Genomic DNA, 12,708 nt, shown 5'->3' on the forward strand with positions numbered 1-12,708 from the left:
CTGGTATAAAAGGATTTGCTGATCCTCAGGATCCTCTTCCTTCAGGCTTCAACAAGGAATCTCTGCACTGCACTGTGTCTGCAGGGCTGCTGAAGACATTGTGCAGTTTGGCGACTGATTTAGTTTGAAAATGTGTTGCTGGAAAAGCGCAGCAGGTCAGGCAGCATCCAGGGAACAGGAGAATCGACGCTTATGCCCGAAACGTTGATTCTCCTGTTCCCTGGATGCTGCCTGACCTGCTGCGCTTTTCCAGCAACACATTTTCAGCTCTGATCTCCAGCATCTGCAAACCTCACTTTCTCCCCGACTGATTTGGTTTGCCAGACTACCAAAACCGGTGGGGTGAGCTGAACCTGTCACACATCTCCTGCTGGAGTGTGCCCTTGGTAAAGGAAGTCTGGAGAGAAAGACGAAGGTATCTGTCGAGATTCATCCCCAGCAGCTCCGTGATGCAGGACTCTGTACTCTACGCTCTGTTCCCCGGAACACATACTGAGACAAACATCGACCGCGCCTGGAGGACCATTAACCTGGTGAAAGTCGCTCTTTGGTCTGCCCGAACCTTGTTGGTCTTCCAGAGCAAGGAGTTGACCCTGACCGAGTGTAGCAGACTGACACATTCCAGGATCCCGGATTACATGCTGAGGGACACACTGAAGCTCAGAGCAGCTGCTGCTGAAGGTGGAGTGGGGAAAGACGACTTCTCTAACATCTTCCTTTGAAACTATAATGAGGGTCAGTTCAATTTTCAGACCCTCCCAGTGCCTCCAATTGATGTGAGGAACAAATGTCTTTGGGTTTGTTGGAATAGTCAAACATTAATGCTTGTTTGTTCTCTATATGCAAAGACTACACAGAACCAACCTGCTCTGGTGTCTAAGTATGTAGAGAAAGTATTATTAGAGTAGATTCCCTACAGTGTGGAAGCAGGCCCTTCAACCCAACACCGAACCACCGAAGAGTAACCCACCCAGACTCATCTCCCTCTGACTAATGCACCTAACACTACAGACAATTTAGCATGGCCAATTCACCTGACCTGCACACCTTCAGACTGTGGGAGGAAACCAGAGTACCTGGAGGAAACCCACGCAGACATGGGGAGAATGTGCAAACTCCACACAGACAGTCACCCGAGGCTGGAATCGAACCTGGGACCCTGGTGTTGTGAGGCAGAAGTGCTAACCACTGAGCCACCGTGCCACGTTGTGAAACTTGAAAGGGCTCAGAAATGATTTACAAGGATTTTGCCAGTGTTGGAGGGTTTGATCTATAGTGAGAATAGGGCTGTTTTCCTTGGAGCGTCAGAGGCTGAGGGGTGATCTTATAGAGGTCTATAAAATCATGAGGGGCATGGAAAGGGTAAATAGATAAGTCTCTTCCCTGGGGTGGGGGAGTCCAGAACTAGAAGGCATAGGTTTAGGGTGAGAGGGGAAAGATATAAAAGGAGCCTAAAGGGCAGCTTTTTCATGCAGAGGGTGGTGCATGTATGGAATGAGCTGCCAGAGGAAGTGGTGGAGGCTGGTACAATTACAACATTTAAAAGGGATCGGGATGGCTATATGAATAGGAAATGTTTGGAGGGATATGGGCCAGGTGCTGGCAGATGGGACTAGATTGGGTTGGGATATCTGGTCGGCATGGACGGGTTGGACTAAAGGGTCTGTTTCTATGCTGTACAGCTCTATGACTCTATGGCACTATAACTGGGCCAACTGAACCTTTAACCCCTTCACTGTCAGGGAAGATTAGCTGAAGTTGCTGGGAATATAGTTCAGAGGGTCCAGGGCATGCACAAACATTGAGGAGACCATCCCCAAGATGAGGCAGAAACTGAGCAAATGGGAGTACCCCTCCCTCTTCCTTGTGGGTAGAAACCTGGTCATCAGGTGGGAGCTCCTCTCAGTGTTGTTGAACGTGGCACAGGTCTGGCCTATCCTTCACAGTCACCTAAGCCATCTTCCACTTCTTCTGGAGGTCAAAGGTGAACGGTCCTTGTGGGAAAAATTGGAAAGGAAAACACCTTTGACCATCAGTCCAACAGGAAGTGGTCACCACCTAGTGTCCTCGAGACCCTGTGGAAAAAGGAGAGGGTGGGTCCTGTCGGGTGGTTCCCCCAAGCAGAGTGTCAGAGTCATTTGGCAGAATGCCTCATCGCCAGAACTTTCCAACATGCACCATGACATCGCTTGGCTGACGGTGAGAGCCTCATGTTTGTCTCTGCACACTGCCCTCAGAGCGGCTGTGGGGTGAGGTAGAGACTGTCACATATCGCCTGCTGGAATGTGTCTTTGTAAAGGAAGTCTGGAGAGAGAGGCGGTGGTTTTTGTCGAGGGTCATCCTGGGCAGCTAGGTGGCGCCGGACTCTGTGCTCTATGGTCTGTTCCTGGGACATACACTGAGACAATCATTGACTGCACCAGGAGGATCATCAGCCCATCAAAGACACTCTTTGGTCTGCCCAAAATGTTTTGGTCATCGAGTGGAAAAACCTGACCTCAAACATTGCAGACTGGCACATTCCAAGGTCCAGGACTATATTTTGAGGAACACACTAAAGTTTGATGCAGTTGGTGCCAGGGTGCAGTGGGGAAAGACCTACTGACTGATGTCTTTCTGCCAAAGTGTTACTCCCTTATCTGACTTAGTTGTTGACTCAGTGTATGTAAATCTTGTACTGTATGAGTAAGAAATGCCTTCGGACTTTGCAACTGCAGGCAATGTCAAATTTCAATGTTTGTTCTTCTTGATATGCATCTGAATGTAAAGTTTTTTTTATGCATAAAGTATATTTTGCATTAAATAAAAGCAGAGATGTGTACCATTTGCAAGATACCTACTTTAAGGTGATTTCTTTTGTGGGAGATTTGAGGATCTTGCTGGGAGAATCTGAACACCAGCCCAGTTTAGTTTGTGCATTGGTTTATAACCATTTGGAAGAGGCACTGGAGAAACTCATTTAACAACATGAGCTAAAAGCTCCTGGAAGCATGATATTCCAATCAGAACTCTATCAACAAACACGTCGATTTGGATCCCATCAATCACCCTCTGAGTAAAAGAACAGGAAATGACATCAGCACGGGAAATGACACCACCACAGGAAATGATGTCACCAACACAAGGAAACCTAAACACAGAAATAGAATGCAGGCCGTAACATCAGTGCTTCACCGGAGGCTCACTAACGACGTTACCCTGCCTGGTGACGAAACGTCTGAAAATGAACCTTCCAGCTCAGTGAGCAAACCCACATCCAGAACCTCAACCTGAGCTACAAATCTTCTCCAAACTTGCAATCAGCTAAACCCATGAGCACGACCGTCCAGAAGGACAAGGGCAGCAGTTAGACGGGAACACCACTCCCTTCAAAGTCCTCTCCAAGCCATTCACCATCCTTGGATGGCATGTTCCTTTTGTGGTCCAAACCCTGGAACTGCCTCCCCACTCACCACAGTGGGGCAGTGTACTCAGCCACTCCATCCACTTGTCGTTTTCTTTGTGTTAGTCCTCCTCCCACCCCCCCCCCCCCCCCCTCCAACTAACACCTCCTGGAGAGAGGCAGCAGCGGCGGTGGTAGTATTGGGGCTTGTTGGAGGCGTTGGCGGTCAACTGGAGGTCCAGTGTGGGGCAATGTTTCGGGGCCTACCCGGGAATCCCGCTGGTGGGTTCCCAGTGCCTGGCGTGCGGACCGTAGGTGAACTCCTCCACAGACTAAAGGCCAAGCCCTGCACTGGATGGGGGCTTTGGCGGTTCTGAGATCCTAGGAGTGATCCCCATGCAGCGCTGGAGATCCCCTGACATCTGCAGCGGGGTAGAGAGCAGGCAGCCTGAGACATGGAGAGCCAGATTGAACCTGTCTGGGGAGAACATGCCAAAATGGTGGAGGTTGTGCGCTTGTAGGAAGTATGGTCCCAGCATGGCTAATCGGATAAGAAAGGCTGCGTAATGTATGAACTTTTAGCTTTATTTCTGTGTATTAATAGAATCCCAACAGTGTGGAAACAGGCCATTCAGCCCAACAAGCCCACACTGACCCTCCAAAGTGTAGCCCACCCGGACGCATTCCCCTACTTTTACCCCTGACTAATGCACCTAACTTAGGCATCCCTGAACACTGCAGGCAATTGAGCACGGCCAATCAACCCTAACCTGCACATCTTTGGACTGTGGGAGGAAACCGGAGGAAACCTATGTCGACGCAAACTCCACACAGACAATCGCCCGAGGCTGGAAATCGAACCATTCCAACAGATGAGAGACTTAACAATCCATCAAAGTATTTTTCAATGTATAATTTCAGTTACATCACACAGTAAACTTTTGCTATAAATTCTGTGTCTTACAATTGTGTCCTCCACTACCACCTGATGAAGGAGCGGGGCTCTGAAAGCTAGTGCTTCCAATTAAACCTGTTGGACTATAACCTGGTGTTGTGTGATTTTTAACTGCTCAAGGCTAACTAGGGAAGAGGAAGTAAATACTGGTTCAGCCAGCTGTGCCCACCACTGAGTTTTAAAAATGCTTCCTATTTAACACTTGAGTGATAACACCCACACTGATTGGTCTTCCGACATGATGTGGCTTAAAATTTAACCAGTGACTGTGTCTGCAGTACTCCGTAATCGGATCTTTACATGATTACAGTGTCTCAGTGTAACTGCTGTACAGAGACATTTCCTCACACCCACTATAGTCCCTCCCACTGCAGGGGGTGCAGCTCAGACTGAAAGGGAAGGGGGGAGCTGAAGAGTGCTCAGTCTGTCAGGAACTTAACGCAGAATCCAGAGCCAGACATGTCTCTGCTCAGTCTCTTCCTCTCGCTCCTCCTCAGCAGCGCCTCATCCAGTACCTTACCCCGACTCAAACTGAATCTGACGGGTAAGTGGGGGCTCCTGACCCCCTCTTCATGGGGAGGGCATTGTGTGTGTTGGGAGGCTGGTGGTTGTGTGTGTAACCTGAATCTCAGTTTTGCACTTTGATGTGCCGCACTAACAGAAACATTTTTAAAGTCACAGCCACAGCAAGTTATTGTTAACTTGTGTCTTGAGGTTTTTGAAATCATTTGAGAGAACTAGCTATTGGCGTTTGAGACAAACAATTCAACGATTGGAACTCTGCACAGCTCGCTTTCAGCTCAATCTAATTTCCTAGCGAATGCCTTGAATGACTGTAGCTCCACCACACTCTCACAGTGCACTCCTGACATGAATGTGTAGCGGCTCAGTGCTTAGCACTGCTGCCTCACAGCGCTGGGAACCTGAGTTTGATTCTACCCTCGGGTGACTGCCTGTTGAGTTTGCACATTCTTCCCATGTCAGCAAGGGTTTACTCCCACAGTCATGCGTGCAATTCTGGTCTCCTTCCTATCGGAAAGATGTTGTGAAACTTGAAAGGGTTCAGAAAAGATCGACAAGGATATTGCCAGAGTTGGAGGGTTTGACCTATAGGGAGAGGCTGAACAGGCTGGGGCTGTTTTCCTTGGAGTGTTGAAGGCTGAGGGGTGACCTTATAGAGGTTTATAAAATCATGAGGGGCATGGATAGGGTAAATAGACAAGTTCTTTTCCCTGGGGTGAGGGAGTCCAGAACTAGAAGGCATAGGTTTAGGGTGAGAGGGGAAAGATATAAAAGAGACCGAAGGGGCAACTTTTTCACACAGAAGGTGTATATGGAATGAGCTGCCAGATGAAGTGGTGTAGGCTGGTCCAATTGTAACATCTAAAAGGCATCTGGATGGGTATATGAATATGAAGGGTTTGGAGCGATATGGGATGGGTGCTGGCAGGTGGGACTAGATTGGGTTGGGATATCTGGTTGGCATGAACAAGTTGGACCTAAGGGTCTGTTTCCGTGCTGTACATCTCTATGACTCTATGTGCAGGTCTGGTCGATTGGCCATGCTGAAATTGTCCATAGTGCCCAGGGATAGAGTAGGTTAGGCAAATTAGTCATAGTAGATGTGGGGTTGGAGGTCTAGGTAGGTAACTCTTCAGAGGGTTAGCGTGGACTGTATGGGCTGAATGGCCTCCTTCCATACTGCAGGGATTCTATGAAGACCCAGACCTGATAACACACAGCAAATCCTCACAGAGAGATGGTTATCATTCCTCAGCTCCAATTTCCTTCCATCCCACTGCCGTTCAGGATTCTCTCCATCTTTTAGCAACTGCCATTGACATGTCTGAAAAGAGTTTGGTCTGATTCTAAACTCACCCACCTTGGACACTGAATGTTTGAGTTGGCATTTGGACCTGGGTCTTCTGGCTCAGAGGCTACTGAGAGATCCCCAACTCACTGAATCGCACGGCTGCCTGAGCTACCTCCACAGTCAGTCTCCATGTCGAAATGAACATGGACGTTGATTTTTTTTTTAAGGAAGACACGGTGGCTCATTGGTTGGCACCGCTGCCTCACAGCACCAGGGTCCCAGGTTCGATTCCACCCTCTGGCGACTGTCTGTGTGGAGTCTGCACATTCTCTCCGTGTCTGCGTGGGTTTCCTCCGGGTGCTCTGGTTTCCTCCCACAGTCCAAAGATGTGCAGGTTAGGTGAATTGGCCATGCTAAATTGCCCGTGGTGTTAGGTGCATCATTCAGGGGGAAATGGGTCTGGGTGGGTTGCTGTTCGGAGGGTTGGTGTGGACTTGTTGGGCCAAAGGGCTCGTTTCCACACTGTAGGGAATCTAATCTAATCTAATAAAGCTTGCACTGAGAGCTGTCCAATAAGTAACGTAACTGTGTGCAATTCTCCCAACAAACTAATGCTATCTATCCGAGTCAGAGAGATGTACAGCACGGAAACAGACCCTTCAGTCCAACTCGTCCATGCCAACCAGCACTTGGCCCATACCTCTCGAAACCCTTCCTATTCATATACCCATCCAAATGCCTCTTAAATGTTGCAATTGTACCAGCCTCCATCACTTCCTCTGGCAGCTCATTTCATACACGCCCCTTAGCTTCCTTTTAAATCTTTCCCCTCTCACCCTAAACCAATGCCCTCTAGTTCTGGACTCCCCCACCCCAGGGAAATGACCTTGCCTATTTACCTTATCCATGCCCCTCATGATTTTATAAACCTCTATAAGGTCACCCCTCAATGAGATACCTATGTCCTCTAGTTATGGACTCTCACATCCCAGGGAAAATACCTTGTCTATTTATTGTATCCATGCCCCTCATGATTTTATAAACCCCTCAGTGGATTACTGACCTGGTCTGCATTTGGCCCCATGTTGAGATAACCGCTCCCCCATCACTCATTATCCCAGTGGAGAAACTATAATGGGCACGTTCAGAGAGAGAATGCTTGTGTTAATCTGGGTCTACATGTCGTGTTTACACGGCATCATCCTCGTTATGGGAAATTGGGCCGTTTCAGCCACTCCTCGAGATCCCATCGCCATGGTTACCATTTCATTCCAATGACAATTTGTCCTTTTCCCTGCCTTTTGCGTTGATCAATAATCCGTGCTCTTTTCTATCTTTACAGCTGAAATTCAAGATCGGTTCCCATTTCGCTCGACTGAGGAATATACAACCACGCTCCGTGAGGGAAGCATTGTTTATGTTGGAGGGAAAGAAGTTCTTTACCAGATAGATTTGGAAGAAGCTCCCAGCTCGATAAAAACGGTACAGTGGGATCAGCCTGATCCGGAGATGCTAATGTCTTGACCAGATGCCATGGTTGGTGAAATGACAGACAATCCACAGAGCTCTGTGTATCTCACAGCCCTGTAGTGTCATGTTGAGTTTAGGAGGGTCACTGGACTTGAACTGTTTACCCTGCTTTCTCTGTCCATAGATGCAAGCAGACCTGCTGAGTTTTTTCAGCAATTTTTGCTCTTGTTTCAGATCTTCTGCATCTGCAGTTCTTTGTATTATTTAACAAGATCATTGCCTACTCATCCATTCTGCACAGCATTAGTCATTTCTAGCATTATACTGTGTTCCAAAGGATCTCAGGCAGCACTGCAGGGGGTTCACAAGGTGGATATTAACTTTACCAGATTCATTTCCAAAATTGACAAAAAAATTTTAGAATCCCTACAGTGTGGAAGCAGGCCATTCAGCCCATCAAGACCACACCAACCCTCCGAAGAGCATCCCACCCAGACCCACCCCTGTATTTCCCCTGTCCAATCCACTTAACCTGCACATCTTTGGATTGTGGGAGGAAACCAGAGCACCATGGGAAACTCACGCATTCACGGGGAGAATGTGCAAACTCCACACAGACAGTCACCCAAGAGTGGAATCAAACTCAGGTCCCTGGTGCTAACCACTGAGCCACCGTGCCATCCTGAAAAGACAGCTAGCATGGGCGTGATGGGCTGAATGGTATCCTTCTGTTCTATCCCAGCGACTCAGTGAGAAGGTACAAGGTGATGGCTGTCGCTGAATCAAGTACAAGACAGAGTAAAGTTCAGGAAACATTTCTGAGACAGTTTATTGATCCGATGAGAGATCATGTGAAAGAATAAATTAGATGGGCTGAATGGCTTCTGTTACGTTACTTAAGGTATGATGTACTCGCCTCAGAACTAGCTGAGAGAAGAGTCATCAGGCTGGATCCTGGGAATGTCTGATGGGGAAAGGTTGTGCAGGGTTCAGCCGAGTCTCGTTGGGCTTGAGAAGAATGAGAGGAGATCTCACTGAAACATAGGATCCCGAGTGGGGCTTGACAGGCTAGCTGTTCAGAGAATGTTTGTTCTTGCGTGGGGGCTCCTGAACCAGGGGTCACTGTTTCTGAATAAGGGACTTCCCTTTTAAGACGTGGATGAGGAGGAATTTCCTCTCTCAGAGGGTTGTCAGAATTTGTAATTCTCTTCCCCAGTGAGCTGTTTAGGGAGGGGATGGTTGAATATGTTTGAGGCTGAGTTTGTCAGGTCTTTGATTGACAAAGGGGGGGTTCAGGACTATGGGGTCACCCAGAACAATGAAGTTCAGGCCACAATTAGGTCAGCCACGATGTTATGAACAGCAGAGGAGTCCAGAGGGGCCGAATGGCCGACTCCTGTGCCCTAATGCCTTTGTTGTTTCACATCTCCATGTGATTTGTTTTGAGGTCTTGGTGTTTCTGTTATTAGGAAGAGGGACTTCAGTATTAGAGATCCCTGTTCGGATCAGTGTGAGTCATCGAAACAAACAGCACAGAAACAGACCGTTCAGCCCAACTTGTCCATGTTAACCACATATCCTATACTGAGCCAGTCTTGTTTGCCTGCATTTGGCCCATATCCTTCTAAACCTTTCTTGTCTATGTCCCTGCTCTAACGTCTTCTAAGTATTCTAATTGGACTCCACCAGTTCCTCTGGCAATTCATTCTATAGACACACTACCTACTGTATGAAAAGATTGCCCCTCAGGTCCCTTTTTAAATCTTTCCCCTCTCATCTTAAACCTCTAGTTTGGACTTGCCTACTCTGGGGGAAAAATCCTTAGCTATTCACCATTTCTATGCCTCTCATGATTTTATGAACTTCTGTTGGGTCACCCCTCAGCATTCTACACTCCAGGGGAAAGATGTCCCAGCCTTTCTGTATAACTCAAACCCTTCAGTTCCAGCAATACCCTCACAAATCTTTTCTGCATCTTTCTCAGTTTAATACCGTCTTTTTCTTTTAAACAGAGAGACCAGTGTTGTACACAGCACCCCAAAAAGTGGCCTCAGCAGTGTCTTGTAAAGCTACAACATGATCTCCCAACTCAGTGCACTAACCAATGAAGGCAAACATATCGAATGCCTTCTTCATCATCCTGTCTACCTGTGACGCGGTTGAAAATCACACAGCACCAAGTTATAGTCCAACAGGTTTATTTGGAAGCACTAGTTTACAGAGCACTGCTCCTTCATCTCCATATCATGACCTGTGACACTACCCTGAACAAAGTGTGTACCTGCACTCCAAGTCTTTTTGTTATCATATTGTCATTGAGATGCACAAAGCGGAAACAGACCCTTCAGTCTAACCCATCCATGCCGACCAGATATCCCAACCCAATCTAGTCCCACCTGCCAGCACCCGACCCATATCCCTCCGATTCATATATCGTTCCAAATGCCTCTTAAATGTTGCAATTGTACCAGCCTCCACCACTTCCTCGGGCAGCTCATTCCATACACGTACCACCCTCTGCGTGAAAAAGTTGCCCCTTAGGTCTTTTCTATATTTTTCCCCTCTCACCCTAAACCTATGCCCTCTAGTTCTGGACTCCCTTACCTACTTACCCTATCCATGCCCCTCATAATTTTGTAAATCTCTATAAGGTCACCCCTCAGCCTCTGACACTCCAGGGAAAACAGCCCCAGCCTGTTCAGCCTCTCCCTACAGCTAAAATCCTCCAACCCTGGCAACATCCTTGTAAATCTTTTCTGAACCCTTTCAAGTTTCACAACATCTTTCCGATAGGAAGGAGACCAGAACTGCACGGAATATTCCAACAGTGGCCTAACCAATGTCCTGTACAGCCGCAACATGACCTCCGAACTCCTTTACTCCATACTCTGACCAATAAAGGAAAGCATACCAAACGCCGTCTTCACTATCCTATCTACCTGCAACTCCACTTTCAAGGAGCTATGAACCTGCACTCCAAGGTCTCTTTGTTTAGCAACATTCCCTAGGATCTTACCATTAAGTGTATAAGTCCTGCTAAGATTTGCTTTCCCAAAATGCAGCAGCTTGCATTTATCTGAATTAAACTCCATCTGCCACTTCTCAGCCCATTGGCCCATCTGATCAAGATCCTGTTATACTCTGAGGTAACCCTCTTCGCTGTCCACTACACCTCCAATTTTGGTGTCATCTGCAAACTTGCTAACTGTACCTCTCATGCTCACATCCAAATCATTTATGTAAATGACAAAAAGTAGTGGACCCAGCACCGATCCTTGTGGCACTCCACTGGTCACAGGCCTCCAGTCTGAAAAACCACCCTCCACCATCACACTCTGTCTTCTACCTTTGAGCCAGTTCTGTATCCAAATGGCTAGTTCTCCCTGTGTTCCGTGAGATCTAACCTTGCTAATCAGTCTCCCATAGGGAACCTTGTCGAATGCCTTACTGAAGTCCATATAGATCACATCTACCACTCTGCCCTCATCAATCCTCTTTGTTACTTCTTCAAAAAACTCAATCAAGTTTGTGAGACATGATTTCCCACGCACAAAGCCATGTTGACTATCCCTAATCAGTCCTTGCCTTTCCAAATACATGTACATCCTGTCCCTCAGGATTCCCTCCAACAACTTGCCCACCACCGAGGTCAGGCTCGCTGGTCTATAGTCCCCTGGCTTGTCCTTACCACCCTTCTTAAACAGTGGCACCATGTTTGCCAACCTCCAGTCCTCCGGCACCTTACCTGTGGCAATCGATGATACAAATATCTCAGTAAGAGGCCCAGCAATCACTTCTGCAGCTTCCCACAGAGTTCTCGGGTACACCTGATCAGGTTTTGGGGTTTTATCCACCTTTACCCGTTTCAAGACATCCAGCACTTCCTCCTCTGTAATATGGACATTTTGCAAGATGTCACCATCTATTTCCCTACAGTCTATATCTTCCATATCCTTTTCCACAGTAAATACTGATGCAAAATATTCATTTAGTATCTCCTCCTTTTTCTGTGGCTCCACACAAAGGCCGCCTTGCTGATCTTTGAGGGGCTCTATTCTCTCCCTAGTTACCCTTTTGTCCTTAATGTATTTGTAAAAACCCTTTGGATTATCCTTAATTCTATTTGCCAAAGCTATCTCATGTGCCCTTTTTGCCCTCCTGATTACCCTCTTAAGTATACTCCTACTTCCTTTATACTCTTCTAAGGATTCACTCGATCTATCCTGTCGATACCTTACAATGCTTCCTTCTTTTTCTTAACCAAACCCTCAATTTCTTTAGCTGAAAATGTGTAGCTGGAAAAGCGCAGCAGGTCAGGCAGCATCCAAGGAACAGGAGAATCGACATTTCGGGCATGAGCCCTTCTTCAGGAATGAGGAGAGTGTGCCAAGCAGGCTAAGATAAAAGGTAGGGAGGAGGGACTTGGGGGAGGGGTGTTGGAAATGTGATAGGTGGAAGGAGGTCAAGGTGAGGGTGATAGGCCGGAGTGGGGGTGGGGGCGGAGAGATCAGGAAGAAGATGACGCTGAGTTCGAGGGTTGGGACTGAGACAAGGTGGGGGGGAGGGGAAATGAGGAAACTGGAGAAATCTGAATTCATCCCTTGTGGTTGGAGGGTTCCTAGGCGGAAGATGAGGCGCTCTTCCTCCAGCCGTTGTGTTGCTATGGTCTGGGGATGGAGGAATCCAAGGACCTGCATGTCCTTGGTGGAGTGGGAGGGGGAGTTGAAGTGTTGAGCCACGGAGTGGTTGGGTTGGTTGGTCCGGGTGTCCCAGAGGTGTTCTCTGAAACGTTCCGCAAGTAGCCGGCCTGTCTCCCCAATATAGAGGAGGCCACATCGGGTGCAGCGGATGCAGTAAGTGATGTGTGTGGAGGTGCAGGTGAATTTGTGGTGGATATGGAAGGATCCCTTGGGGCATTGGAGGGAAGTGGGGGGGGAGGTGTGGGCGCAAGTTTTGTATTTCTTGCGGTTGCAGGGGAATGTGCCAGGAATGGAGGCTGGGTTGGTGGGGGTGTGGACCTGACGAGGGAGTCACGGAGGGAGTGGTCTTTTTGGAACGCTGATAGGGGAGGGGAGGGAAATATATCCC

At 48.0% G+C, this 12,708-nt stretch overlaps 1 protein-coding gene across 1 annotated transcript in view; it reads left to right on the top strand.

Annotated features, from left to right (window-relative positions):
* Window positions 1–4,754: 4,754 nt before the first annotated feature.
* LOC122542435 (semaphorin-7A-like) overlaps window positions 4,755–12,708 on the top strand; it is a 37,092-nt gene continuing 29,138 nt past the window's right edge. The window contains exons 1-2 of the mRNA XM_087982206.1: window positions 4,755–4,881; window positions 7,493–7,632. Of these exons, the coding sequence (XP_087838332.1) occupies window positions 4,797–4,881; window positions 7,493–7,632 (225 nt within the window). The 5' untranslated portion in view covers window positions 4,755–4,796. The remainder of the gene's footprint in view (window positions 4,882–7,492; window positions 7,633–12,708) is intronic.

This window comes from Chiloscyllium plagiosum, unplaced genomic scaffold (genome assembly GCF_037043375.1).
Source record: "Chiloscyllium plagiosum isolate Xiang-an unplaced genomic scaffold, Cpla_swu_hap1 HiC_scaffold_42, whole genome shotgun sequence".
NCBI lineage: Eukaryota > Metazoa > Chordata > Chondrichthyes > Orectolobiformes > Hemiscylliidae > Chiloscyllium > Chiloscyllium plagiosum.